This window comes from Pipistrellus kuhlii, unplaced genomic scaffold (assembly GCF_014108245.1).
Source record: "Pipistrellus kuhlii isolate mPipKuh1 unplaced genomic scaffold, mPipKuh1.p scaffold_m20_p_3, whole genome shotgun sequence".
Lineage (NCBI taxonomy): Eukaryota > Metazoa > Chordata > Mammalia > Chiroptera > Vespertilionidae > Pipistrellus > Pipistrellus kuhlii.
In genome coordinates, this window is record NW_023425529.1 from 182403056 (window position 1) to 182429368 (window position 26313).

Below are 26313 nucleotides of genomic sequence, written 5' to 3' on the forward strand. Positions count from 1 at the left end.
ACTGGCCATTCTTCTTTTTAAAAAAATATATATTTTTAAAATTGATGTCAGAGAGGAAGGGAGAGGGAGAGATTAACATCAATGAAGAGAATCATGGACCGGCTGCCTCCTGCACACCCCCTACTGGGGATCAAGCCCATGGCCCTGGCATGTGCCCTGCCTGGGAATGGAACCGTGACCTGGTTGGAGCTCCACCACTGAGCCAGCTGGCCAGGCCGTCATCTTTCCTCCGCCTCCAGGGCCCATGGTGGACACAGGACGGGATGCTGGGATCTCGCCTTATCTTCAAGCCGTAGCCCTTTGAAGGCTTGAGCGGACTCTCAGCTGGGGCCGCAGGAGACGGAACGTCAGATCACTCTCCCTGCCACCCCCAGCCCGGCAAGGGGCTTTTGAGCAGCCATTCCCACACCAGCCCACGCGGGCCACAGCTGGTCCGCACTGGCCTGGGCTCCCTCCTTCCCCTGAAACCGGCGAGGGCACCCGGGGGCTCCTGCACCAGTGACTGGGGGCCAGGCACCTGTGTGCACTCAGCCCTCTGGTCTGCGGGCTGGGGGGCAGCGGTCAGGAGGCCCCTGGGAGGGTCCGCAGACGCCCCGATGCGCCCCAGATGCTCTGCCAGCTTCCCCCACCCCCTTCTCTCCTCTGCATCTTGGCTGCGTTGCTCAAGGGGACCTTTCTGAAATGTGGACGTGGTCCCTCGTGCCTCTGTTCCAGTCCCCAAACACCGCCCGCTGGAGGACGTCAGGCCTCCCGACGTTTAGGACGTTGGCATTCCAAAACCCACAGCCCTTACCAACGACTTGCACCGCCGGGTGTGATATTGTAAGTGGGAGCCGTCCGTTAGCTGAGTGCCCCTGAGACTTCGGTCAAAGGGTGTTGGGGAGAGGGGCCAACAACACATCCAGGCCTTGCCCACTGGAGTAAGCAAGGAAAAAGGGGCGGGGGATGGGGAAGGGCATCATGAGACGAAGGAGACACGTCAGCAAATACAAAGGACGTTGCCCTGCAAATGCGGCCTGGGACGTCACTCCTGAGTGGTTCCGCTGACCTGGCCCGTCCTGTTCGGACATTCTGGGGAGAACGGACTGAAGCAAGCTACCTTTTCTTCTTTCACGACATTTTCTGTTTCTTCTTATGAGAATCCCACATGCTTTGTAGGATGTTTAGACACTCCAGTGAAAATGGGGGTGTGTGTGTGTCATCTGTCTCTGGCACCCCGAGAACATCACTGATCGGCTGCCCCCTGCACACCCCCTACAGGGACCGAGCCCACAACCCAGGCATGTGCCAGCGGCCTCTCCCCCCAGGCCTGCCACCCATCCACCTGCTGGGACAGGGCACGTGTGTTTTCCACCTGGAGATGTTTTCGGGGGTTGAGTGCGTTCATTCTTTGAGGTCCCCTGGCCAAGCTCACATTCACCAGGATGGCCACCCGAGGCCACGGGAACCCACTTCTGTGTGAGGTTTACACTCACCACCACCTGCGGGCCCTCCTCAGCCCTTTACTATGGATTCTGCTTGATGACCACACAGGAGACAGGGCGTGGGGCCATGGAGGCTGAGGGCGGCGTGGCTGGTTCATCACTGAGCTCACGTGGCAGGACAAGACCTTCTGCTGAGTTTGGAGGCGCAGGACGGCGGTCTGATCTCCTGAGGAACTTCACACAGAGCAGCGGGGAATCTGGCCCCGAGGGTGGGCACAGGCAGGGGCTCTGCAGGTCTCCCAGGCCCATCGATCCCGCCTCCTGGCCGGGGGTGCCGGACACCCCTGCCCTGGAGAGGAGCGACACCCTGCAGGCCCTGCAGCCGCCCTGGGACCTGGCCCGCCTCTGTCCTGCCGAAGGGGCCAGATCTGCAGTGTGTGCCCAAGGCGCGGTCTCCGTCAAAAACCAATAAAAAACCAGACAAGACAGAACCTCACAGGGCAGCCTGGTGGCCCTTGTTCTCAGAGTCTCGTGCCCTGAATGGCGGGATCCTCATGCGGGCGGCTTCGTCTCCCAAGGGGCCGGACAGACGGCTCAGCTCTGGGCAGAAAACACCTGTGGGAGGGTGAAAACCAGGCTGTCCCCCAAGTCCCTGTGAAGGAAAAGAGCCACACGCTGACCTGACAAGCTCAGGGAGGCCTGAGTGGCAGTCTTGCAAACTCAGAGACCTAAGATCACCACAGAAGATGGTTTAAAATAAATATCTAACTACAAACAGGTTATAGTGGGTAGTCATGTCCTAGGCCGATATGTTCCCTGACAAAGATCAACTTAGACCTTCTTTACTGAGCCCATTTGCCTTCCTGCCTCTAAGAGAACATATCTATGAGATGTCTGGTTAACATGTAACTTCCGTTTTTCCGGAGCCCCTGGGGCACAACCAAATGTGGTGGGCGCCAGGACAGATGCCTCAGGTTCCTTCGTTATCATGTTAATTGACCGGAGTACACCTCCATCATTTTACTTTTTATCCAATCCTAGGGGTTTCCCACTGCTTTGCTTTCTCCCGCCTCCTTACTCCATCACCAATGAATTTCATGTCACCCACCTAAGTCCCTCCTTTGATTTCAGTGTATAAATAGAGAAATTAACCCGCCATTCTCCGGAGCACTATCTCAATCCGTTGAGGTTCTGCTTCCCGGCATGTGTTTGGCTCAAATAGACTCACTAAAATTCTTTACGGGTTTCAATTTTTTTTTTTTTGCTAACATCCCTAATGAGGATCAGGCATCGCCCGGGGACACCCAGGCCTCCCGGATGCTCCCTTCCTCGCCGGGCACCTCCGCGCACTGGCCTCCGGCCTGCCGTTCTCATTAACCCAGGGAACCCTGGATTCAGAGAAATCCGGGGGCACGGCGCCTGCCCAGTCCTGACCGAGTCCCCGGCCGCTGCGGCCCCGGCCAGACCCGTGGGGTCCGAGGAGGCCGGCGCAGAGCGGAGGTCAGACGGGAGCCCGCCTTCCCATCCTGGACCTCAGATTCAAGCCGCCACAATGAGGTCCTGTTACCCGGAGCGCTGGCCCCGTATCGCCCCTCAAATCTACGGAACCCATAGCGAGGCACAAAGATTTCCGTTGTCCTTTAGGGTGAGGGTCACAGAGGCCCCTTTGTTCGTCCGCAGCCTGCGTATCGCCGGCGTCGGGGGTATCGTTTCACCCCGCACATCGGAAGGCGGCCGCGGTCCGCTCCTTATCGGAAGGCCCCGAGCCCCGGGCCCCGTCGGTGAAACCCTATATTCCAGAACAAACACGCGCTTCAGCGTGCCCAGGGAGCCATGACCCCGCGGCGAGGCCCGAGCTTATATCCCGGGGGCCCGGCCCCGGCCCGGCACACGCCGCCCGCCCCCACGGCCAGCGGTTCCCGCGGGAGGCGCGGGGTCGGCGCGATGGCTCTGGCCGCGAGGGGGGCCACGCAGCTCGCTGGGCTCCTGCTGTCGGCGCTGGGATGGGTCTTCTCTGTGATCACCGCCTACCTGCCGCACTGGAAGCGCCTGACCCTGGAGCTGAACGAGATGGAGAGCTGGACCCTGGGCCTGTGGCAAGCCTGCGTCGTCCGGGACGAGGTGGGCACGCAGTGCAAGGACTTCGACTCCTTCCTGGCCCTGCCCGTGGAGCTGCGGGTGTCCCGGGCGCTCATGTTCCTGTCCCACGGGCTGGGGCTGCTGGGGCTGCTGGCCTCGGGCTGCGGGCTGGACTGCTCGCGGGTCGGAGAGGGGCGGCGAGGGCGCAAGCGGCGGCTGCTGGCGCTGGGAGGGGCGCTGTGCTGGGCGGCGGGGGCCGCGGCCCTGGCGCCCGTGTCCTGGGTGGCCCACGTGACGGTGCGGGAGTTCTGGGACGACACGGTCCCCGAGGTGGTGCCCCGGTGGGAGTTCGGGGAGGCCCTCTTCCTGGGCTGGTTCGCCGGCTTCTCCCTGCTCCTCGGGGGCTGCCTGGTCACCGGGGCGGCCTGCTGGCCCCGGGCCCCGCAGGCTGCGGGCCAGGACCCGGCGGCAGAAGCACAGGCTCGGTGCCCCTGCCTGGAAAACGGGACTGCGGCTCCCAGAGCGTGACCTGGACCCGACCAGGGAGACCCGCGTTCCGCACCAGCAGGGCCCAGGTCCGCACGGGGAAGGCAGCTGTGCGTGTGACTACGTCTGTGCTGCTCGCACTGTCTCACTCACTACTTTCTTACCCTGGATCCCCCCTCCCCCCAAAAACCTGGAGAAGGGGCCAGTCTCCTAACTTAAAAGAAAATTACTGCTTTAAACATGACATAGGTCTGAGAAAAGGAAAAGAAAAATGTCATTGACCTGGTGATTGAAATAAAACGAGGGCCGGCTGTTGTCCAATACGGTCCGCATGAAGCTTTAACGCGTTTGTTTTACATTTAGAACCGCTTCTGTTTGTTTGTGTTGGTCCCTGGAAGTCGTAGTTACTTCGCTTCCTAAAAGGGAAAAGCAGAGAGTCTGCAACTGGCAAAGCCACAGGTTAAACTCATTCCGAAGAGTAATCTCCACTCAGCGGCTTTGTTCTGCGATCAGAGGTGGTTTGTGTCTACGAACTGACAGGGCCACGGGCCTGAGTGACAAGGTTTATGAGGCTCAAAGGCGTTTGTGTCAGGATGCCCTCATCCTGGCCAACTTCCTCTCCCGTCTCTTCCCTGGAAAGCCTCCTATTAAAAAGATGAGCGTGAAACACTTCTGCTTGATATTGGGATATTGACCGTTTATTTGTCCTGAGAAAAACTTTCCTCTGTTCAATCAAAAATGACAAGCTTCAGCCCAGCGGGTTTGGCTCAGTAGGTAAGTTTTGGCCCGCAGATGGAAGGGTTACGGGTTCCATTCTGGTCAAGGACACGTGCCTCAGTGGCAGGCTGGATCCCCAGCCCCGCCCGGTCAGGTGGTCAGGGGTGGGCCTGTGGGAGGCAACCAATCGATGTGTCTCTCTCACACGAATGTTTCTCTGTCTCCCCTCCTCCCTTCCACGCTCTCTGAAAATCAATGGAAAAACACCTCCAGGTGAGGATTAACAACAAAACAAATGACAAGCTTTATACTTCAGCTTTGCAACAAGAGATGCTGGTACAAATCTACACAGTCCCTTTGCTCCCCTCTGCCTCAGTGTGGTGAGCACATGTCAGCCCAGAAGACACGCGTGTCCGCGCACTGGCCGTGCTCCGGCAGGGAGGAATGTGGCCAAGCCCAGGTTCAACTCATTCCCGAGAGTAATTCCCACACAGTGGCTTTGTTCTTAGTAGCGTTTCAGATGTTAGGTGGTGTGTGTGCCCTGAGGAATCTTTAAAACGTAGGCCTTGCTGAAACCAGTGTGGCTCAGTGGACAGAGCTTCGGCCTGTGGACTGAAAGGTCCCGGGTTCGATTCCGGTCAAGGGCATGTACCTTGGTTGCGGGCACATCCCCAGTAGGGGGGTGTGTAAGAGGCAGCTGATCGATGACTCTCTCTCATCGATGTTTCTAACTCTCTACCCCTCTCTCTTCCTCTCTGTAAAAAATCAATAAAATATATTAAAAAAAAAAAAAAAAAAAAGTAGGCCTGATTCACGATCTAGAGAAATTTCTGGGGAGATAGATTTGGGTAAGAAATACTTTTCTTGTTTTTTGTTTTTTTTTTTTTTTTACGATAACACTCGGTGCAGCCACAACCCATGTCCTGAAACGTGAGCGCCGTCACGGGCGGAGGCCCTGGCAGGTGCGATTAGCTGGAGAGAGAGCGGCGGGCGCTGAACCCGAACCGTCAATTACACGTTCCGCATTCATGCTCCTTCTGCTCTCCGACCTGCCGGGGAGGCTGGGAAACGGAGGAGAGCCATTGAGGCGCGAACAATGAGAGGAGGGCTCTGAGCGCTCCGTGTTATTTCAGGGACGCGCTGCTTGCTAGAAAATTGATCTTGGCCCCTCCTTGGCATGACTGGCTGGCTTGCAGAATTAGTTCCCTTCCCTTTCCTGAAACCCATTCAGCATGGAGTCAAACAATAGCCACCCTGGCAAGAATCCTCTTGTACACACAATGAAGAAAAGATTTCTGAGCTCTGCAGGCGACCGCCAGAGCCCGCCGCACTTCCCCCGGCAGCCGAGAGGCAGCAGCTCCCGGGGCTGACGCTCCCGGGACCTCCCAACGATGGCTTTCGCACCGAGAACGGCGGTCCAGGTGGCCGGAGTGTCCTCCTCTTTGCTGGGGTGGGTGTTAGCCTGTCTCACCAACTACCTGCCCCAGTGGAAGCGCCTGAACCTGGAGCTGAACGAGATGGAGAGCTGGACCCTGGGCCTGTGGCAAGCCTGCGTCGTCCAGGAAGAGGTGGGCGTGCAGTGCAAGGACTTCGACTCCTTCCTGGCCCTGCCCGTGGAGCTGCGGGTGTCCCGGGCGCTCATGTTCCTGTCCCACGGGCTGGGGCTGCTGGGGCTGCTGGCCTCGGGCTGCGGGCTGGACTGCTCGCGGGTCGGAGAGGGGCGGCGAGGGCGCAAGCGGCGGCTGCTGGCGCTGGGAGGGGCGCTGTGCTGGGCGGCGGGGGCCGCGGCCCTGGCGCCCGTGTCCTGGGTGGCCCACGTGACGGTGCGGGAGTTCTGGGACGACACGGTCCCCGAGGTGGTGCCCCGGTGGGAGTTCGGGGAGGCCCTCTTCCTGGGCTGGTTCGCCGGCTTCTCCCTGCTCCTCGGGGGCTGCCTGGTCACCGGGGCGGCCTGCTGGCCCCGGGCCCCGCGGGCTGCGGGCCAGGACCCGGCGGCAGAGACACAGCATCTCCGTCACCCGCTGGAGATGAAAAACACCCGCCTGGCAGTCTGAGCCCGAGGACCCGGCGCCCCCGCCTCGGAGGGTGCCGGCTCAGCCCCGGACCGGGTAGGATTCCCTGCTGCCTGGTCACCCAGGCACCAGGCTGGCAACTTTCTAACACGCACCCCCCGCCATGGGGACTGGCTCCTCCAACTGTGGTTTCTAAGACACTAAGCCACTCTGAGGCCAAAGCCAATCAAGACTCAACGGTAATCCTGCTCGTTTCTGTGGAGGCGTCTCCTCGGTTTTAAAACAGAGCTGGTGATTGCACAGAACTGGTAAATAAAACATTCCACCGGGACTTACGCCCCTGAAGGTGTTACTACTCAGAGAGACGGGGCATCCTGGCCGTGGGAAATGTGACTGCTAACAATCTCTTCTCTCAAGTGTTTAAGATGACCTCTGTACAGAAACAGGCTCACGGCATGTTTAGTTGCAATGTGTGGCATCTGCTTATTACGCTGCTCTCTGAAAGCTGGAGAGGGGAGAGACGGGGACACATCATGTCTTTGTCAGAGACCTCAGGACTCCTGGCCACTCACCGATGCCTCCGTCCCAGGCCAGGAACCGGGGGGAGCAGCCTTGTGTATCGGAAGGGTCACTAAAACCCACCCTCAAGCCCGCTTTTGCAACTGGGCCCTGCAGCAGGTGGATGCTCACCCACCCCCTGCAGGGGGCGCTGCAGGCCAGCCCAGTCTGGGAGTGTGGGCAGAGCTCATGTGGAGTCCTTGTTGTACTGGCACAATGAAAATACTCTGCCCCCCCCCCCTTTTTTTTTTTAATCAGCAACGCATATCGTCCAACCAAGAGGTATTCACAACAAACTGCTGGCGTGGGGGATTCTTCATGAAAGATTTTGTATTTGTTCTGTACACAGGCCGAATCAATTCTTGTGTTTGAGCCAATCAGGGAAATTACCGGAACAACAAACGACACAAATGAAGTCTTAGGGAATATGTATCTTTGTTGAAAATAACAAAAGCAAAAAAAAACCAAACAAAACAAAACCCAACCCCCAAATAACCCACTGAATATTTCCCACCCACAAACACATGAAAAGTGCAGAAACCAGTTAGTCTATGTGATGTATTTGCACACGTTTACAAACAAGACAAATTAAAACAGAAACATATTCAGAATTTAACCTGATTAAATATTTAGTTCAGTCCTGAGCTTTTGATATTTAATACAATATAAAGTAATAGCAAAAAAAAAAAAAGATTTTAAATTTATTTGATTTGCATGCGACAGAGATTCAGCTAAACGTTGTTCATTTGGCTAGCAGTATGCTTGTTGTACCTGTAACACTTAGATTCTGATATACAAAATTGTAGTAACATGTTGATAATTCAAACTTGAGAACTAAATATTACATTCTTTTTACCCTGTGCAGAATAAATTCTACCTTTAAAATATAGCATTTATAATATTAAAATTCATATTGTCCATACGGTTTTGTGATCAAGTTATTAAAATGTGTCACTGTGAATCACTTGGGTTAGTACAAATATGATAGGGCTGTTAAAAGCTTCCTATAAATGCATAACACTATTGCTGATTTTTAAAGTGTGGAAAATAATTATATTAAAATAAGTTCATCTCTCGTGTTAGAAATGAGCAAATTTTGTAAAATAAAACTGAAAGCTTCTTGGTCACAGCTGTTAACTACCAGCCTGAGACAGATTTTATTCTTTTATACTCGTCTTGATGATTTATAAAGCTGTAAATATCCCAATATAGCTTCTTCTATGTCAAACATTTAAAATGGCCAGAACCGAACTATATATTAAACAGAACATAAATAAGACCGTAAATAAATAAATGAAGAAAATAAAATCGTACGGTAACACTACACATAATTCTATAAACATTTCCACGGTCAAACGAAGAAGCTGACAACAGCTGACCTTCATTTATCTCTACATTAAATAAACTTCTCTTTCACATTTGACCTTGACAAGGATGAATGGTATTCTTTCCTCGTTTTCCTCAATCGGCTGAGAGAGTGAACTGGGCAGATCCCGAGGGACTGCATGTGGTCAATTCGTAAGGCTGGTGTTTGTTCAGAGTAGTGTCACGTCCAGTTACAGCTTCAAAGACGTTTGTATGTAAGTGGTGGAACACTCAGGAAACGATCAAGTTCAAGGCTCAGAAACGGCTTCATTTGAATTTTGATCCTGACAAAACTCACCTTCTAAAACATGTGTAATTGCTCTCAAGAAAATAAAAATTCTTGCTATGGAGGATTCTTGCTTAAAAACAGAACGTGTGTGTGTGTGTGTGTGTGTGTGTGTGTGTAAAGGGGCCTATTCCTTTAAGATGACTTTTGCATCTTTTTTAAAAAAAGGATTTAGTTTTCTATAAAAGATGGCTGGCCAAAAACTGCCTCTTCCAGTATTACAAACGGAGTATTAAATTGCATAGGAGTATTTAAACGCCTGGTGGGCCACACGGGAGTTCCTGCTGGGAAGGGCCTGGGCTGGGCCAGCTGGGATTCCGCACCGGGAGGCGCCGTGGGGACGCTGAGGCAGCTCTCAGGGGCCACCTGCAATGGCTTCTGTTGGAGACAAACAGCTCAGCCGATGCTCCAGGCGCAGTCTCCCAGGCCCACGCTTCTCTCTGCTTCCCGGCTCCTCCCCACACAGACAGGACCCCCTCAACGAGGGCTGCGAGGAGCGGCTGTGAAACGTCACAAATCTGTTTCATAAAGGACTTAATTTTTTTGGCACCTTTATGCAATCAGGATACCCTTTGCTTTTCCTGGTTTCACCACGCGGATGCGATGGGTTCCCTCCCCGGCGGCAGTGTGTGTCCTCAGGACGAGGGCCACCGTCCCCCCACCTCGGAGAGCCAGGCTCACACCTGCGGCCCCCGCCGCCCGGGGCTGCAGGGCACCCTCCTCCCTGCCCTCCGGGGGGGGGGGCGGCCGCGAGGCCTTTGTGCAGCCAGGAGCCCGCTCCCGGGTCGGCACGGATGTGCTTGAACTCAGCGTTTTGTTTTCTTTAGACAAACGAACAGAAAGAGACAGAGAAGACGCTGCTTTACGGAGACCGGTGTTTGCACAAAGGTGACGGAGAGGAACACAGCACCTGCTTCCTGGCCCCGGAGCTCCCTCAAGGCTCGCTCACGGCGGACTTGCCGCTCTGAGTCCCAGACCCCGGGGGCTCGGGCCGCCCTGGCCTTCGCGGGAAACCAGGAAAAGCAAGAGCCGCGCCGCCTCTGCGGGTTCGAAGGACAGCCCTGGGCTCTGCCCGACTCCGGGTCTACAGCCCGCTCCTGCGGGACGTCTGGGTACAGATCCGCCCGCTTGGTTACCTGGCTTTTCTTGCCTTTTTATAGAAGAATTACATCCCAAACTTTACAAATCAGCACGTGGAGATCCTGATGAGAAGTAACAGCTCCTGAGGCACTGACAGTGACACCCTCCCCAGACAGACCCACCAGACACCGCTCAGTCCTTCCCCCGAGGGCGGGGCGCCCGTTCCTCAGGACGCGTCACACGTCGTCGGCCGGCAGCGACGGGATGCTGATCCTGGCTCGGGTGAAGTAGGCGATCTTCTCCCTGGAGCCGGAGGAACAAGCCCTCAGTGCGGCTGCACACGGTGGGACCGCAGACACCGCCCGGCCTCAGAGGCCTCCCCTGGTCCCAGGAAGACTCTGCTTCAAGCCCAGGACCTCTGCCCTGCACGGCGGGGCGACGGACACCAGCTCTGGCTCCAGCCCATCACCGCAGATCACACCCGTCACCCCAGACCGCGTCCTCACCCCCGTCCTCACCCCAGACCGCGTCCTCACCCCCGTCCTCACCCCAGACCGCGTCCTCACCCCCGTCCTCACCCTCAGGCCGCGTCCTCACCCCAGACCGCGTCCTCACCCCAGACCGCGTCCTCACCCCCGTCCTCACCCTCAGACCGCGTCCTCACCCCCGTCCTCACCCCCGTCCTCACCCCAGACCGCGTCCTCACCCCCGTCCTCACCCCAGACCCCGTCCTCACCCCAGACCGCGTCCTCACCCCCGTCCTCACCCTCAGACCGCGTCCTCACCCCCGTCCTCACCCCAGACCGCGTCCTCACCCCCGTCCTCACCCCCGTCCTCACCCTCAGACCGCGTCCTCACCCCCGTCCTCACCCCAGACCCTGTCCTCACCCCAGACCGCGTCCTCACCCCCGTCCTCACCCTCAGACCGCGTCCTCACCCCCGTCCTCACCCCAGACCGCGTCCTCACCCCCGTCCTCACCCCGTCCTCACCCTCAGACCGCGTCCTCACCCCCGTCCTCACCCCAGACCCTGTCCTCACCCCAGACCGCGTCCTCACCCCCGTCCTCACCCCAGACCGTGTCCTCACCCCAGACCGCGTCCTCACCCCCGTCCTCACCCCAGACCGCGTCCTCACCCCAGTCCTCACCCCCGTCCTCACCCCAGACCGCGTCCTCACCCCCGTCCTCACCCCCGTCCTCACCCCAGACCGCGTCCTCACCCCCGTCCTCACCCCCGTCCTCACCCCAGACCGCGTCCTCACCCCAGACCGCATCCTCACCCCCGTCCTCACCCTCAGACCGCGTCCTCACCCCCGTCCTCACCCCAGACCGCGTCCTCACCCCCGTCCTCACCCCAGACCGCGTCCTCACCCTCAGACCGCGTCCTCACCCCAGACCACGTCCTCACCCCAGACCGCGTCCTCACCCCCGTCCTCACCCCAGACCGCGTCCTCACCCCAGACCGCGTCCTCACCCCAGACCACGTCCTCACCCCCGTCCTCACCCTCAGACCGCGTCCTCACCCCAGACCGCGTCCTCACCCCCGTCCTCACCCCAGACCGCGTCCTCACCCCCGTCCTCACCCTCAGACTCCGTCCTCACCCCCGTCCTCACCCCAGACCGCGTCCTCACCCCCGTCCTCACCCCAGACCGCGTCCTCACCCCAGACCGCGTCCTCACCCCAGACCACGTCCTCACCCCCGTCCTCACCCCAGACCACGTCCTCACCCCCGTCCTCACCCTCAGACTCCGTCCTCACCCCCGTCCTCACCCCAGACCGCGTCCTCACCCCCGTCCTCACCCCAGACCGCGTCCTCACCCCAGACCGCGTCCTCACCCCAGACCACGTCCTCACCCCAGACCACGTCCTCACCCCCGTCCTCACCCTCAGACCGCGTCCTCACCCCAGACCGCGTCCTCACCCCCGTCCTCACCCCAGACCACGTCCTCACCCCCGTCCTCACCCTCAGACTCCGTCCTCACCCCCGTCCTCACCCCAGACCGCGTCCTCACCCCCGTCCTCACCCCAGACCGTGTCCTCACCCCAGACCGCGTCCTCACCCCCGTCCTCACCCCAGACCGCGTCCTCACCCCAGACCGAGTCCTCACCCTCAGACCGCGTCCTCACCCTCACCCCCGTCCTCACCCCCGTCCTCACCCTCAGACTCCGTCCTCACCCCCGTCCTCACCCCAGACCGCGTCCTGAGGGTGAGGACGGGGGTGTGGGCGCAGGGGCGGGGGAGCGGAGGGAAACGCATCCGTCCCACCCGGGAGGAGAGGCGGGGCGTCCCGCACCCTGACCCTGAGGCCCAGGGCACCTCCCCCTCCCCCAGTGCCCCTCGCCCACGCCCGGCGCTACCTGAAGGACTGCACCTGCCGCGGCACCTTGCGGCTCTGCTCCCGCAGCCGGCACACGTCCTTGGAGGCCTGCCTCAGCAGCTTCTCCGCGTTCAGGTCTTGCTTCTGCTCCTCCTTGGACTGCTCAGCCTGGGCAGGAAATGAACACAAAGCCCACAGAACACCCATCAGAGACGCCGGAGACCGCCGCAGGCTTCACGCTGCGAACTGAAGCCAGGGGCACCGCAGCCGCCCGCGGGGTGCGGGGAGCGGCTTCCTCCCGCGGGCCAGGCCGGAGGCCAGCGGCCACGGCTGGGGGCTGTTCGGGGCAGCGCGTTGGAAACGCCTGTCACAGGCGGGGTGACTGCCCACGCGCCCGGAGAACTGAGCCCGCAGAGAGGAAGTGAGGAGCTGCCACAGCACCGTGCCCACGGAATGCGACGGCTCACGTTTTGGGAAACATACTTGCAACCCCTCATTCGTCTTCAAGCCCCTCTCTCTCTGCCTTAGCCATTTAAAAGCTGCTAACGGAAGTGGACTCACATTCCCAAAAGGTGACGTGAGCGTTCAGCTGGACACCCCCAGGCCCCCCCACCGGAGGGGGAAACAGAACAGCCCAATGCCCAGGCCCTACGCTGGCTCAGGGACCCGCCCGAGGGCCACCAGCCCGAACTCAGAACAGCAGGACAGTCTGCACACCACGGCAGGCTGTTTACAGAAACGCGAAGCCGTGAGGTCCTGCTCAGGTCTACGGTCGAAAACTCGAACCCGGCCATGCAAACCTTTCAGGACTGAGGGTTAGAGACTGCAGTGCTTCTGCAGGATATTAACGTGGGTCATGTCAACCAGCGGTTTGGAATTGGTGCTAACGCGGAACTAAAAGACTCAGGAGAGTGAAGCGGGTGATGGCCCTAAGGTCACACACGCACACACACAGGACGAGGTCATTTCAGCCTTCAACTCCACATCCCGCTTTGCAGAAAGCCTCTGCTGTCCTGCGGGGTCCCGTCTGGCTCTTCCCTGCCGGAAGCACTCTGGGGCCTGTGCTGCTGTGCTGGGTCCCGCCTGCCGGCCTCTGCACCCTCGCCTGGGACCAAGTTCCATCACCCACTTTCCAGGCCAGGGAAGTGCCACTTCCTCCAGGAAGCCTTCCTGGCTCCTCGCCTGCAGCAAACCACAAGCCCTGTAAGGGCACGACGGAGTCTGATTACCCTGTTACCCGCCGTGGCATCAAATAGGAGACCTGCCTTTCAGCTCCTTGCTGAACAGACATTCCCTGAGATCCTATTGTGTGTGAGGGCCCTTTCTCTCAGGTATGTAATGGGTTTGGTTGCTTAAACTTTCTTTAAAAAGTCATTGGTATCAGTTTGATCTCTGAAATCCATACGTTAAGTTTCTGAGTTCCATCTGTATGATTAAGAAATTATGGACAGAAGCTTCTATTACATGTAAGGAGGCGACGAATCTATTTCAGATTTCCATCCAAAAAGAGTTGAAAGAAAAGGTTCTGGCATTTGCAGTATTTCAGCTACGTGGAAGTTCTATTCGTATGTTATATATTGACTGGAAGCTCAATGTATGAAATTTGTGCTGCGGCTTCGTCTGGAAGGACTTCCAGTCTAATTAGCATATTACGCTTTCATTGTTACAGATGTAAACATATGCTCTTACGCTAAAATATAAACTCTTTAGTCTTGAGAGAATAAACCAATATCACCAATATGAAGGCTCTTGAACTTCTCACTTAGGAGTGAGACTAATAGAAATATTCCTTTAAAATACCCTATTTTTAAATCGGTGATTTTCTGTGCTGTTTTATACAGCTGTGTGGAGGGTGAATGTGTGCAGCGTGACCTTCTTTGAAGGTCACAGAATGTGAAAACTCAGGAGTGTTACCGTTAGTGGTACATCCACAGTGATGTGGCTGGGCCATTTCAAACGCAAGCGACCTCGTGTGTTAAAAGTTTTACTGTGCTTATCTGTCAAGTCTCACGTAGAGGCGAAGGAAGGCGCTGAGCAAAGTGATGGCCCTGAGTGGTGTGGCTCAGTGGATAGAGCATTGGCCTGCGGACTGAAGGGTCCCAGGTTCGATTCGGTCAAGGGCATGTACCTTGATTGTGGGCACATCCCCAGTGGGGGGTGTGCAGGAGGCAGCTGATCGATGTTTCTCTCTCATCGATGTTTCCAACTCTCTGTCCTTCTCCCCTCTTCTATGTAAAAAAATCAATAAAATATATTTTTTTAAAAAAAGAAGTGACGGCCGCTGCCCTCGCTGCCACGCCCCCTGGTCGGGAGGACGGGGTGCGGAGCGGCGGGCGGGACCCCTCTCTCTCAGCCACCTCCTGGGTTAAGAAGGCCACGGCAGAAAGCTGCTCCGAGATGTTGTAAAGCAGGCGTCCTCAAACTTTTCAAAGTGGGGGCCAGATCACGGTCCCTCAGAGAGCTGGAGGGCCGGACTATATGAACTACTAATTCCTACTGTAACACCTCGGCTGCGCTCACTGCCCAAAAAACCTGGCGGGCCGGATCAGACTCCTCTGCGGGCCGCATGTGGCCCGCGGGCCGTAGTTTGAAGACGCCTGTAGGGATCTGAGGAGCCGAGCAAGCTGAGGAGGGAGCTGGCCCCTCCCCCCGGCGGCCTTGGAGGGATGGCTCCGCGCACACCTCCCCCCTCCCCCGCCTCCCGCACACACACCCATCTCCCCCGCCTCCCGCGCACACACCCATCTCCCCCGCCTCCCGCGCACACACTCATCTCCCCCGCCTCCCGCGCACGCCCATCTCCCCCGCCTCCCGCGCACGCCCATCTCCCCCGCCTCCCGCACACACTCATCTCCCCCGCCTCCCGCACACACACCCATCTCCCCCGCCTCCCGCGCACACGCCCATCTCCCCCGCCTCCCGCGCACACACACCCATCTCCCCCGCCTCCCGCGCGCACGCCCATCTCCCCGCCTCCCGCGCACACGCCCATCTCCCCCGCCTCCCGCACACACCCATCTCCCCCGCCTCCCGCGCACACGCCCATCTCCCCGCCTCCCGCGCACACGCCCATCTCCCCCGCCTCCCGCACACACCCATCTCCCCCGCCTCCCGCACACACCCATCTCCCCCGCCTCCCGCGCACACGCCCATCTCCCCGCCTCCCGCACACACACCCATCTCCCCCGCCTCCCGCGCACAGGCCCATCTCCCCGCCTCCCGCGCACACACCCATCTCCCCCCGCCTCCCGCGCACGCCCATCTCCCCGCCTACCGCGCACACGCCCATCTCCCCGCCTCCCGCGCACACGCCCATCTCCCCCGCCTCCCGCGCACCACGCCCATCTCCCCCGCCTCCCGCGCACGGCCCACTCTCCCCGCCTCCCGCGCAACACACACTCATCTCCCCCGCCTCCCCGCACCCACACCCATCTCCCCCGCCTCCCGCGCACGCCCATCTCCCCGCCTCCCGCGCACACACACTCATCTCCCCCGCCTCCCGCACACACCCATCTCCCCCGCCTCCGCACACCACACCCATCTCCCCCGCCCTCCCGCACACACTCATCTCCCCGCCTCCCGCGCACACACGCCCATCTCCCCCGCCTCCCGCGCACACACGCCCATCCCCCCCCGCCTCCCGCGCACGCCCATCTCCCCCGCCTCCCGCACACACTCATCTCCCCCGCCTCCCGCGCACACGCCCATCTCCCCCGCCTCCCGCGCACAGGCCCATCTCCCCGCCTCCCGCGCACACGCCCATCTCCCCCGCCTCCCGCACACACCCATCTCCCCCGCCTCCCGCGCACACGCCCATCTCCCCGCCTCCCGCGCACACGCCCATCTCCCCCGCCTCCCGCGCACACGCCCATCTCCCCCGCCTCCCGCGCACACGCCCATCTCCCCGCCTCCCGCGCACACGCCCATCTCCCCGCCTCCCGCGCACACGCCCATCTCCCCCGCCTCCCGCGCACACGCCCATCTCCCCCGCCTCCCGCGCACAGGCCCATCTCCCCGCCTCCCGCGCACACACACCCATCTCCCCCGCCTCCCGCGCACGCCCATCTCCCCGCCTCCCGCGCACACACACTCATCTCCCCCGCCTCCCGCACACACACCCATCTCCCCCGCCTCCCGCGCACGCCCATCTCCCCGCCTCCCGCGCACACACACTCATCTCCCCCGCCTCCCGCGCACACACCCATCTCCCCCGCCTCCCGCACACACACCCATCTCCCCCGCCTCCCGCACACACTCATCTCCCCCGCCTCCCGCGCACACACGCCCATCTCCCCCGCCTCCCGCGCACACACGCCCATCTCCCCCGCCTCCCGCGCACGCCCATCTCCCCCGCCTCCCGCACACACACCCATCTCCCCCGCCTCCCGCGCACGCCCCTCTCCCCCGCCTCCCGCGCACACGCCCATCTCCCCCGCCTCCCGCGCACACGCCCCTCTCCCCCGCCTCCCGCGCACACGCCCCTCTCCCCCGCCTCCCGCGCACACGCCCCTCTCCCCCGCCTCCCGCGCACACGCCCATCTCCCCGCCTCCCGCGCACACGCCCATCTCCCCGCCTCCCGCGCACACGCCCCTCTCCCCCGCCTCCCGCGCACACGCCCATCTCCCCCGCCTCGCGCGCACACACGCCCATCTCCCCGCCTCCCGCGCACACGCCCATCTCCCCCGCCTCCCGCGCACAGGCCCATCTCCCCGCCTCCCGCGCACACACACCCATCTCCCCCGCCTCCCGCGCACGCCCATCTCCCCGCCTCCCGCGCACGCCCGGCTGCACCTGCTTCTCGGCCTCGCGCAGCAGCCGCTGGAAGCGCTCGTCCTCCAGCACGCCGGGCGGCAGGTCCGTCTGGCCCTGGGCCTTCAGCTGCTCCAGCCGCTGCCGCAGGTCCCGCAGCGCCTGCAGCTCGTCGTTGAGGCGGCTCTGGCGTGTGAGCGAGGCCTGCAGGTCCAGCTCCAGGTCCAGGGACGTGCGCACCGGGCACTCCTGGGCCGCCCTCCGGAGCGCCGGCTGGCACATCGCCTGCGGGGTGGAACAGGCGGGGAACGCCCTGAGCGCCCGCCCGCCCGCCCGCCCGCATGCATCCCCGCCGCCCGCATCCCTGCCGCCCTGCTCCTGGCCCCGGCTGGCGGCTCCTGGCAGCACCCCTGCTCCTGGCCCCGGCTGGCGGCTCCTGGCCCCGGCTGGCAGCTCCTGGCCCCGGCTGGCAGCTCCTGGCCCCGGCTGGCGGCTCCTGGCCCCAGCCCTGCTCCTGGCCCCGGCTGGCGGCTCTTGGCCCCACCCCTGCTCCTGGCCCCGGCCCTGCTCCTGGCCCCGGCTGGCGGCTCCTGGCAGCACCCCTGCTCGCGGCTCCTGGCCCCGGCTGGCGGCTCCTGGCCCCAGCCCTGCTCCTGGCCCCGGCTGGCGGCTCCTGGCCCCACCCCTGCTCCTGGCCCCAGCTCCCGACTCCCGGCTCCCGAGGGAGGCCTTGCCCGCCGAGGGGCGAGCCCTCCAGTGCCGGTCAGCGGAGTGCGTGTGTCACTCCCAGTGCAAGCTCTCCAGTGCCAGTGTCCAGCCTGCACACCTCTTGCTCCTGCTGCGTCCAGAGACGGGTCCCGAGTGGGGCCCATAGCAGCAGGGACCCAGCCAGACGGCAGCGAGCGCGGGCTGAGCAAGAAGCAGACCTTCCCTGCTCCCGCTGCAGACTCACGCGCGCACACGTGCAGGACCTCACGCCCCTCGTCTCGGGACACGCCCTCTCCCCGTGCGCACACCTGCTCTCACGCCTGTGATGCGGGCCGGAGGGCTGCGGGCAGAGGAGCTCAGATCTGGCCCCTCCTCTAAGTGACGTGCCCAGCCTGGCCCCTCCTCGGCTCCCATCGTCTAACACCAGCTCTCAGCCCCGTGTGTCGGCTGTGCTTCCTGCAGCCAGGCTTAGCGGTTTATCAAGAAATAGCCTGAGTATGTACGAATGAATGTCTGCTGGGGTCTGCAGGCAAAACTAGGGGTGTCAAACTCAATCAGAAGGGGCCAAAATCTAAAATCCAGCCTAAATCGCGGGCCGAATGGTTTACTGAACAGTCATAAACTGTCACTGTGATGGAAACGCAGCAGAGTGCAGTGATGACAGCGCGGTGCGGGCCACATTGCAAGGCCTGGCGGGACGGATTTGGCCCGCGGGCCTTGTGTTTGACACATGTGCCCTAGAGAGAGGACAGTGTGTGACCTTGAGGAGGAGTGAGAGGACGTGGGAGACTGTGAGGGGGGGATCCCTGTGCCAGAGGACTCAGTGAGGGAAGGTCAGAGAGTGACCTTGAGGAGGAGTTAGAGGACGTGAAGACTGTGAGGGGGGATCCCAGTGCCATAGGACTCAGTGAGGGAAGGTCAGAGTGACCTTGAGGAGGAGTGAGAGACGAGGGGACTGTGAGGGGGGATCCCTGTGCCATAGGACTCAGTGAGGGAAGGTCAGAGTGACCTTGAGGAGGAGTGAGAGGACGAGGGGACTGTGAGGGGGGTGCCGCTGTGCACAGGACTCAGGGGAGGGAGGTCACTGAGCCTGGGCCGGACTGGCCTGGGGACAGGCCGGTGAGACATACGCAGGGAACAGGAGGCCCCTTCCTGGTTACATTTCCAATTAATGGAAAACAGGAGATTCTGAATAGAAGCTGGACCAGCTGACGGAAGAGGGAAGGAACTGAAACGTGACTGTTCTGCGTGAAGCTCTGGACATCGGCCTCCCTGTCATCACAGCGGCTCCACACAGGAGCCCAGGGCCAGCGGGCGCGGACGCATGGCGGCCAGGACTCCGGTGGGCAGGACCGGGCCGCTGCTGACGGAATACGTACCCGTTTGACCCTCAAACTGCGCCGCTCAGTGGAGTTTCTCACAAACAGAGACTTTTTAGCCAGGGTTGAGCTGTCGCTGTCACTCCGATTTAACTGGCAAAAAGGATAAGAAGAGAAAGTCACTGCCTGACAGACTGCCGACCAAGGGGCAGGGAAAGGGGTGGCGATAACAGTCCATCTTGTACAGAAAACCCTCCCACAGGCTCTGCCTTGCCCCGTTTTTCCTTACCCGACGTGCTCTCCAGGAATAAGTGAAACAAGTGCCTGTCGGTGGCAGTTATCCGAAGTCATGGCTAAGATAACCGCACAGACTCTGACATAAAATATCCTTTTTGTTTTCAGCTAATACACAACATTGATTTATTTTTACTTATTCCCCCCTCCCCCCTGCAACATTTATTTAATTTAATTTTTTAAAATTGCTTTCAGAAGGAAGGGAGAGGAAGAAATAGAAACATCAATGATGAGAGAGAATCACTGATCGGTTGCCTCTTGCACACCTCCTACTGCGAATTAACCCCACAACCCGGGCATGTGCCCTTGACCAGAACTGAACCTGGGACCCTTCAGTCTGCACGCCGCCGCTCTATTATCCCCTGAGCCAAACTGGCCAGGGCCCACAGCATTTATCTTTAAAAGAAAAGCTGGTGTGCAGGGGGGAGCTGAGCCACAGTTTGCTCAACCGAGATGGCTCTTAGCCCAGTCAGCCCATCCTCTCCCCGCCGCCGGCACCAGGGAGCTGTGAAATGTCACCTCGTCGGTGAAGCCCACGTGAACCTACTTAAACCTGCCCCCTCGCCCTCGGCATCCCAGCCCCTCATCTCACAGCCCCCGGCCCCATCCCAGACGCATCGGGTCCACGGCTCATCGCAGCTCTGCAAGGGCAGTGCCGGGGGCTCTGGTCCGGACCCACCCCAGGCAGCTAGAGACATGCTTAAGAGCAGGTGCTGATACACACACGCCTGTTGGATCAGACGAACACACTTTGACAGCTCTTTCTAACCCGTTGTATAACACTGAACCAGTATTACCAGAAGTCATAAGCTCTACGGGAAATAGAACCCATCGCTAAAAGATGACTTTGTCCTAAAACCCCACTCACGGTTTTCGGTCCAACAGGACCAATGCGGTGTATAATGGACACAGAGGTCCACAAAAGGATAGCCCTCAGATCACCTGACGTTTCTAAACACAGACTGAAGTCCAAGTTTACTTAGTAGCCAGGTCTGCAACTTCACGTAGTTGCCAAATGCATGGCCCTGAGCCAATGACACACTGAATTTAGGAAAGGCGGGGGGGGGGGGGGGGGGGGGGAGACACACACCCCATCACCAAACTAAAACGAACCACTAGTCAGTAGGGGTGTCGAACTCAATCAGAGAAGGGGCCAAAATCTAAAATCCAGCCTAAATCGCGGGCCGAATGGTTTACTGAACAGTCACAAACTGTCATTGTGATGGAAACGCAGCGGAGTGCAGTGATGACAGCGCGGTGCGGGCCACATTGCAAGGCCTGGCGGGACGGATTTGGCCCGCGGGCCCTGTGTTTGACACATGTGCACTCGTGTGATAGTTACGAGTAACTTGTGGAAGCATTCCCCGCGGCTCCTGCCTGTGGCCGGAGTCTGCGATGCCCACCCACGGGCGTGCCCGGGCGCGTGCCATGTCCCGCGGGCAGGGCCGCTCCTCACCCGGCAGACGTACTGGCTGCGCTCCCCGGGCGAGAAGGTCTGCGAGCGCACGATCACGCTGCTCCGCACCAGGGGGCGCTGCCGCGCGCTCAGCACGCCGCGCTCTTTGGGCCGGACGGCCAGGCCCGCGTCCTCGGCCTCCTCTGTGTTTGTCTCCTTGTCGACCTGCAACAGAAGGCCTGTCAGGGGCGGCACACGCGGACACATCCGTGCCCCGTCCTTCTAAGGACAAGAGGAAGGCCTGACCTTACACTGGAGACCCCCCCCCCCATCTAGCCCTCGGGCCTCTCCTGAGGGAAGGGCCTCGTGACGGCTGAGGGGATCCCAACCGACGACCCGCAGAGCCGGTGGGTAGGGTGATACCTGTCCTAACAGAGTAGGCCGAAAGGTTTCCATTTACAAAAGGTTAACATGGCGCTATAAACTGTTTTATTTGGGCACGCCTCATCATTAAATAGCATCCAACTGATCAGTGCTTTCTCCAGAATCTTACCTAATAATAGACAAACATGTAAATTGACCGTACCTCCACTACTACGCCACCAGCCAATCAGGAGTGATATGCAAACTAACCCAACAAAGGAGGTGGTTAATTTGCATACACAGGCGCTGAGTGATGCTTGGCAATGACACAGGCGTTCTGCCCTACCCCCAGTCTCTCGGGGCCTCTGGGCAGCGTGGGGAGGCGGGGTGGAGTGGACAGGGGCTGGGCTGGCAGCCAGGGAGAGGAAAGCCCATTCTAGCACGAATCTTCGTGCATCGGGCTTCCAGTAAGTGATAAAGGTGATTAAACAAGAAAATGAGATCTACTGCAAAAGCATAGGTTTATGTAGACTCTGCAATCACACGTGCCCACCCACACGAAGTCTTCAGTCGGGTACATGCGGCACTGCTTTCTCAGGATAAAGGGATTCTCTAAGCTTGTTACATCCCACGTTCGCCAGCATCCTCAAAGCCTGAAGATAACGTCCGCTCAACGAGCCTGCCACTTGGTGAGCGCCTGTGCCCGGAAGGGCCCTCTGCCACCCCCAATCAGAACACCCTCTACGGGCGTGAACTGCTGACCGCCTGTTGGAAGTGGAAGTAAACTTGCAACATTTATGAAACTCAATACAATTAGGTGATCATCCCGGTGTTACCCAGGAAACTCTGAAAATGCTTTTAATAAACACAGAGCCGTAACCAGATCTACGTACCGCTTCTCTGTGAGATCTACCTTCTCACAGAGAAGCTAAGTGGGGAGTGAATATTTGGGCCCATTTGAGATTTTTAAGGCGTTTACGATGCCTCTGAGAGCCGACTCCATGATGCCTATGGCAATCAATCAGCTTCTGCAAAGGCCCGGTGTGGTTACACCGGCAGAGACAAGCGCAGCCGGCGGGGAGCCGGTGAGAGCCGGCCCGGGGGGAGGGCAGCGGAAGTACTCACCAGGGTGGGCATTCCCGGAGGGGGCTGGCTGCCAGGGCCGTTGGCACAGCTGCTCTCTGCCCTCCTTGTGCCTCCAGCAGTCGCGGGCATACCCGGGCATGAGCTTAGGTCTCCCATACACCTGCTGCCCCCTGGCAAGGCCACGTCCGCCTCTTCCTCAGCCACCACTTCGTCAGAGGCCTCCCTCAGCATCGCCAGCCTTCGGAGAAACAAAAGGAGACACACGTTAAGTCCAGCCGACGTGTCCCCGCACAATGCAACCTGGGACGTCCACCTGGCACCAGGGCAAGGGACAGCAGACACAGATCAAGCCCTTTCTACTAAAACGAACTTGAAAAATAACGTTTTCTCCAGCAACAGACAGCGACGCCACCATAGTTAGGTACTCAACTGTCAAACTCATGAGTGAAATTTGACCTAATCCCTAAAGATTAAAATAGAAATATATAGAAAGTCAAATATTAAAGTTAGCCCCACCATTTAAAAATATTGACACTCCCTAGAATATAACTTGGTGTTAGTTGTCTGTGTCTTGAAAAAGATTTTTAAAAATATATTTTTATTGATTTCAGAGAGGAAAGGTGAGGGAGAGATAGAAACATCACTGATGAAGGAGAATCATGGATCGGCTGCCTCCTGCACTGCCCCACACTGGGGATGGAGCCTGCAACCCAGGCATTTGCCCTGACCGGGAATCGAACCATGACCTCCAGGTTCTTAGGTCAATGCTCAACCACTGAGCAGCACTGGCCGGGCCGAGTCTTGTAGAGTTAATCGTACGATGGAACAGAGTGAGTCTGCTCAGAGTGGATAAAGACATGAGGAGTCAAAATACCCATGTTCCCCCGCACTCACGGTCTGCGGGGGTGGACCCGGAGGGAAGGGAGTTTCACTGCGGAAATTACAGAAGACCCTTCAGGCCGTGTGACCTTGTCGTCCACAAAAGCCGTGGCCCGGGCTTGGGTGCTGTGGTAAGCGGGGGCTTTACCACACATACGTGTTCTGTACAAACTCTACTGACGGGTGAGCAGGAGCTCAGCGTGTTTAGAACGTCTCATGCTGGGCTGTGTTTCATGTTCTTGGAATGCGGACATCTTCTCTACTGATAACGAAAAGCAGAGCTTTAATTGTGATTGGCGACCAACTGGTACAGCCTAGACATTAAACGCCTCGTCATGGCGTGAAGACGGGGGCTAGCAATGAACACTGTGAGGTGCAGATTTCTTTACGTGTATTTCATAAAGTGTATTTTTGAAATGCGTGCGAAACAAATTGCCCTTCACATGCACAGGAAGGCTCATATCTAACGATACCTTAATACAACATGTCCTCACTCAGTTCCTGGTGTGTGCACTTTTGCGGTCTCTGGTTTTATTCCCTGTGAGGCTGCTGATGAGAACCACGTGCACCTGTTCCTCTGACATCACTGCAGGTCGCTGCTCCTGCCACGTGCCCACGACCTTATTTGTATGTTGTTATTCTAACTGGGAAAGCGTTTTCTACACACACATGCACACAAACGCGTGTTATATATGTGTAAGCACGTGTGCTAACAGTAGCTCAAGTAATATATATTTATATATAAAAATTAATTCAAGTAATTTTACACGCGTACTTACAAAACAGATGTAGTCACTAAAATTGGATTTCAGAGAAGACAGTACAAACCAAGAAAGATTATCATTCTTCATACAGACCGGAATCCAGACAAAAGCTGTGATTACCAATCCCGCCAAACCTTTTGTAAAGGCTGGGGAGTGAGTAATGAGATGAGGTAACAAAGGAAGGTGAAGGTGATAGGTAACAAACAGTGAAATGGCTGCTCAGAAGCCATCCCCTAACACCTGACTGGACTCGCCAAAGCCTGAACGGCACCGCAGTTAAGGAAAAAAGCCAGTTTTTAAACTTATCTGTAACTCCACAGTAACCCACCGCACCATTGTGTAGACCTGGAGTTAAAAGAGCTCAGGAAATAGTGTTCAAGTTACCAAAGGACTCGAGTCTCGCTGATGTGTTAACTGTCCTGACAATCTCCCCATGTCCCCTTCTGCCTCTAGGGACGGAGGGGGCTGCTCCTCGGGGAGCAGCTCCCTGAAGCTACGCCGCTGCCCCTGGCTCCAGAATGAGGCCTGATCCCACGAAGGTTTCCCTGGAAGTTTCTTTAAAAAATATATATATTTTTTGTATTGATTCCAGAAAAGGGAGAGGGAGCAAGAGATAGAAACATCAACGATGACAGAATCATTGATCGTTTGCCTCTTGCACGCCCGCTCCTGGGGATCGATCCTACAACCCCCGCGTGTGCCTGCTCAGGACTGGAGCCGTGACCTCCTGGTTCCTAGGTCGACGCTCAGCCACGGAGCCGCAGGCCGGGCGGAAAGTGTCTTATGAGAAACGGAGCACATCCTCCCTGAGTTCCCGCCGGCCAAGGAGGAAGGGCTTACCAGTCTCCATCCGGACCCCTCTGCTCTGCGCCCGGCCCCGGCTCTTCGTCTTCCTGTGCCAATTCCTGCTCCACAGCCAGCAGTTCGGCCGACGTTCTTGCGAGTAAGGCCGACACTGCATCCTGGGGAGGGAACAGAGGGCCGTGAGCAGACCCCTTCCGGAGGGAAGGAAGGAAGGAAGGAAGGAAGGAAGGAAGGAAGGAAGGAAGGAAGGGAGGGAGGGAGGGAGGGAGGGAGGGAGGGAGGGAGACACGCACCAGGTGGGACTTCCAGTTGTGAAGAGGGAGCCGGACTAGACCCGGTTCTCCTGCTGAGAATATGCAAGATGAACAGAATGAAACCCGCAGGAACGCCAGGTGCTTTAAAGCGATGGAGAGCCACCACGGCCACGGGGACCAGAGGGCCACGGCCCTGGCTGAAGGGAAAGGCGGACCGACCACCACTGCCATCTTTTCCGGGAGCCGGGGAGTGGGGGGAGTACGTGTCGATTCCGGCGGGAGGCACTCAGACCAGACGGGGCTGGCAGACGCGAGGGACCGGAGAAAGCGACTCTAAGGTAAGCGCAGTTCCTGCAGTTCCCACAGGGGCACCTGCCAACGGGCAAGCAAGGCGCTGAGACACACAGCAGCACCCAGCTGCTGGAGGCATGGCAGGCATCTCGCCATCCTGGGGAGAGGGACACGGGGATCCCGGCCCCCCGTGTGAGCTGCTTCCAGGAGAAGAGACCCCCTCTGTGGGGGAGGCCCGCACCAGAGCCTCTGCACGTTCACACGTGACACCCGGCATCACTGACCGCAGACCCGCCACCGGAGCCGAGAGAAACAACAGGCAACAGAGGCAGACTCACCGGTGACCCTCACACTGAGTGACTCAGAGCGGAAGTTTGTAGCTTTACATTAATGTGTTTAAGAAAGCAGAGGAAATGATGGAGAATTCCACTAGAATAAACACACACACACACACAAATCATATTCGCACATTGGAGTAAAAGTGCTTCGAAAAACACACACCCTAAATTTAATAACATATAAAGAGGATTATACCCCATGACCAAGTGGGGATGCAAGATTGGCTTAATATCTGAAAGTTAATAAGCCATACGAAGAGCGTGCAGGACAGAAACCCCTGCGATCATCTCAGTAAGTGCTGAAAAGCTCCTGTCCAATCCAATGGCCTGTAAGGAGGAGACACTCCGCACACCAGGAGGAGGGCTTCCTCAGTCCGAGGAAGGGCACCCACAAAACCCACCGAAAAATCACACGTGGCGGCAAGAGACAGAAACTTCCCGAGAAGGGCAGGCACGGGACAAGGAGGCCTGCTCTCCCCACATCTCCCAACACTGCGCTTGGGGCTCCAGCCAGGGAGACGGGGCGAGAATCAGAAACACACTGCGGCTGGGAAGGGAGAAGTAGCTAACGCTGTTTTCAGAAGATATAATCTTATACGTAGAAAATCCTAGGGAATCCACTACAAAACACTATTAGCACTAATAAGTGAGTTCAGCAAGATTGAAGGATACAAGATAAATAGACAAAAACTAATTACGCAATGAATATTCTGAATATGTAATTAAGAAAACAGTTCTATTT

At 58.5% G+C, this 26313-nt stretch overlaps 3 protein-coding genes across 3 annotated transcripts in view; 2 read left to right on the forward strand and 1 right to left on the reverse strand.

Annotated features, from left to right (window-relative positions):
* The first annotated feature begins 3344 nt into the window (after positions 1-3344).
* Positions 3345-4031, forward strand: LOC118729732 (putative claudin-24). The gene has a single exon (XM_036457149.2). The coding sequence runs from the start codon at positions 3369-3371 to the stop codon at positions 4029-4031; it is 663 nt and encodes a 220-aa protein (XP_036313042.2). The 5' UTR covers positions 3345-3368.
* A 2006-nt stretch (positions 4032-6037) lies between these two features.
* Positions 6038-6760, forward strand: LOC118729733 (claudin-22). Its single transcript, XM_036457150.2, has one exon. It carries the CDS (start codon positions 6098-6100, stop codon positions 6758-6760), a length of 663 nt encoding a protein of 220 aa, XP_036313043.1. The 5' UTR covers positions 6038-6097.
* A 934-nt stretch (positions 6761-7694) lies between these two features.
* WWC2 (WW and C2 domain containing 2) overlaps positions 7695-26313 on the reverse strand; it is a 112481-nt gene continuing 93862 nt past the window's right edge. The window contains exons 17-23 of the mRNA XM_036457308.2: positions 24725-24846; positions 22281-22479; positions 20853-21017; positions 19163-19255; positions 17118-17360; positions 12366-12493; positions 7695-10310 (exon numbers count right to left, since the gene is read on the reverse strand). Coding sequence (XP_036313201.1) covers positions 10244-10310; positions 12366-12493; positions 17118-17360; positions 19163-19255; positions 20853-21017; positions 22281-22479; positions 24725-24846 — 1017 coding nt within the window. The 3' untranslated portion in view covers positions 7695-10243. The remainder of the gene's footprint in view (positions 10311-12365; positions 12494-17117; positions 17361-19162; positions 19256-20852; positions 21018-22280; positions 22480-24724; positions 24847-26313) is intronic.

Bases quoted from the DNA above. Each gene is read 5' to 3' on its own strand.
- LOC118729733 (XM_036457150.2), top strand. From the start codon at position 6,098: ATGGCTTTCGCACCGAGAACGGCGGTCCAGGTGGCCGGAGTGTCCTCC.
- LOC118729732 (XM_036457149.2), top strand. From the start codon at position 3,369: ATGGCTCTGGCCGCGAGGGGGGCCACGCAGCTCGCTGGGCTCCTGCTG.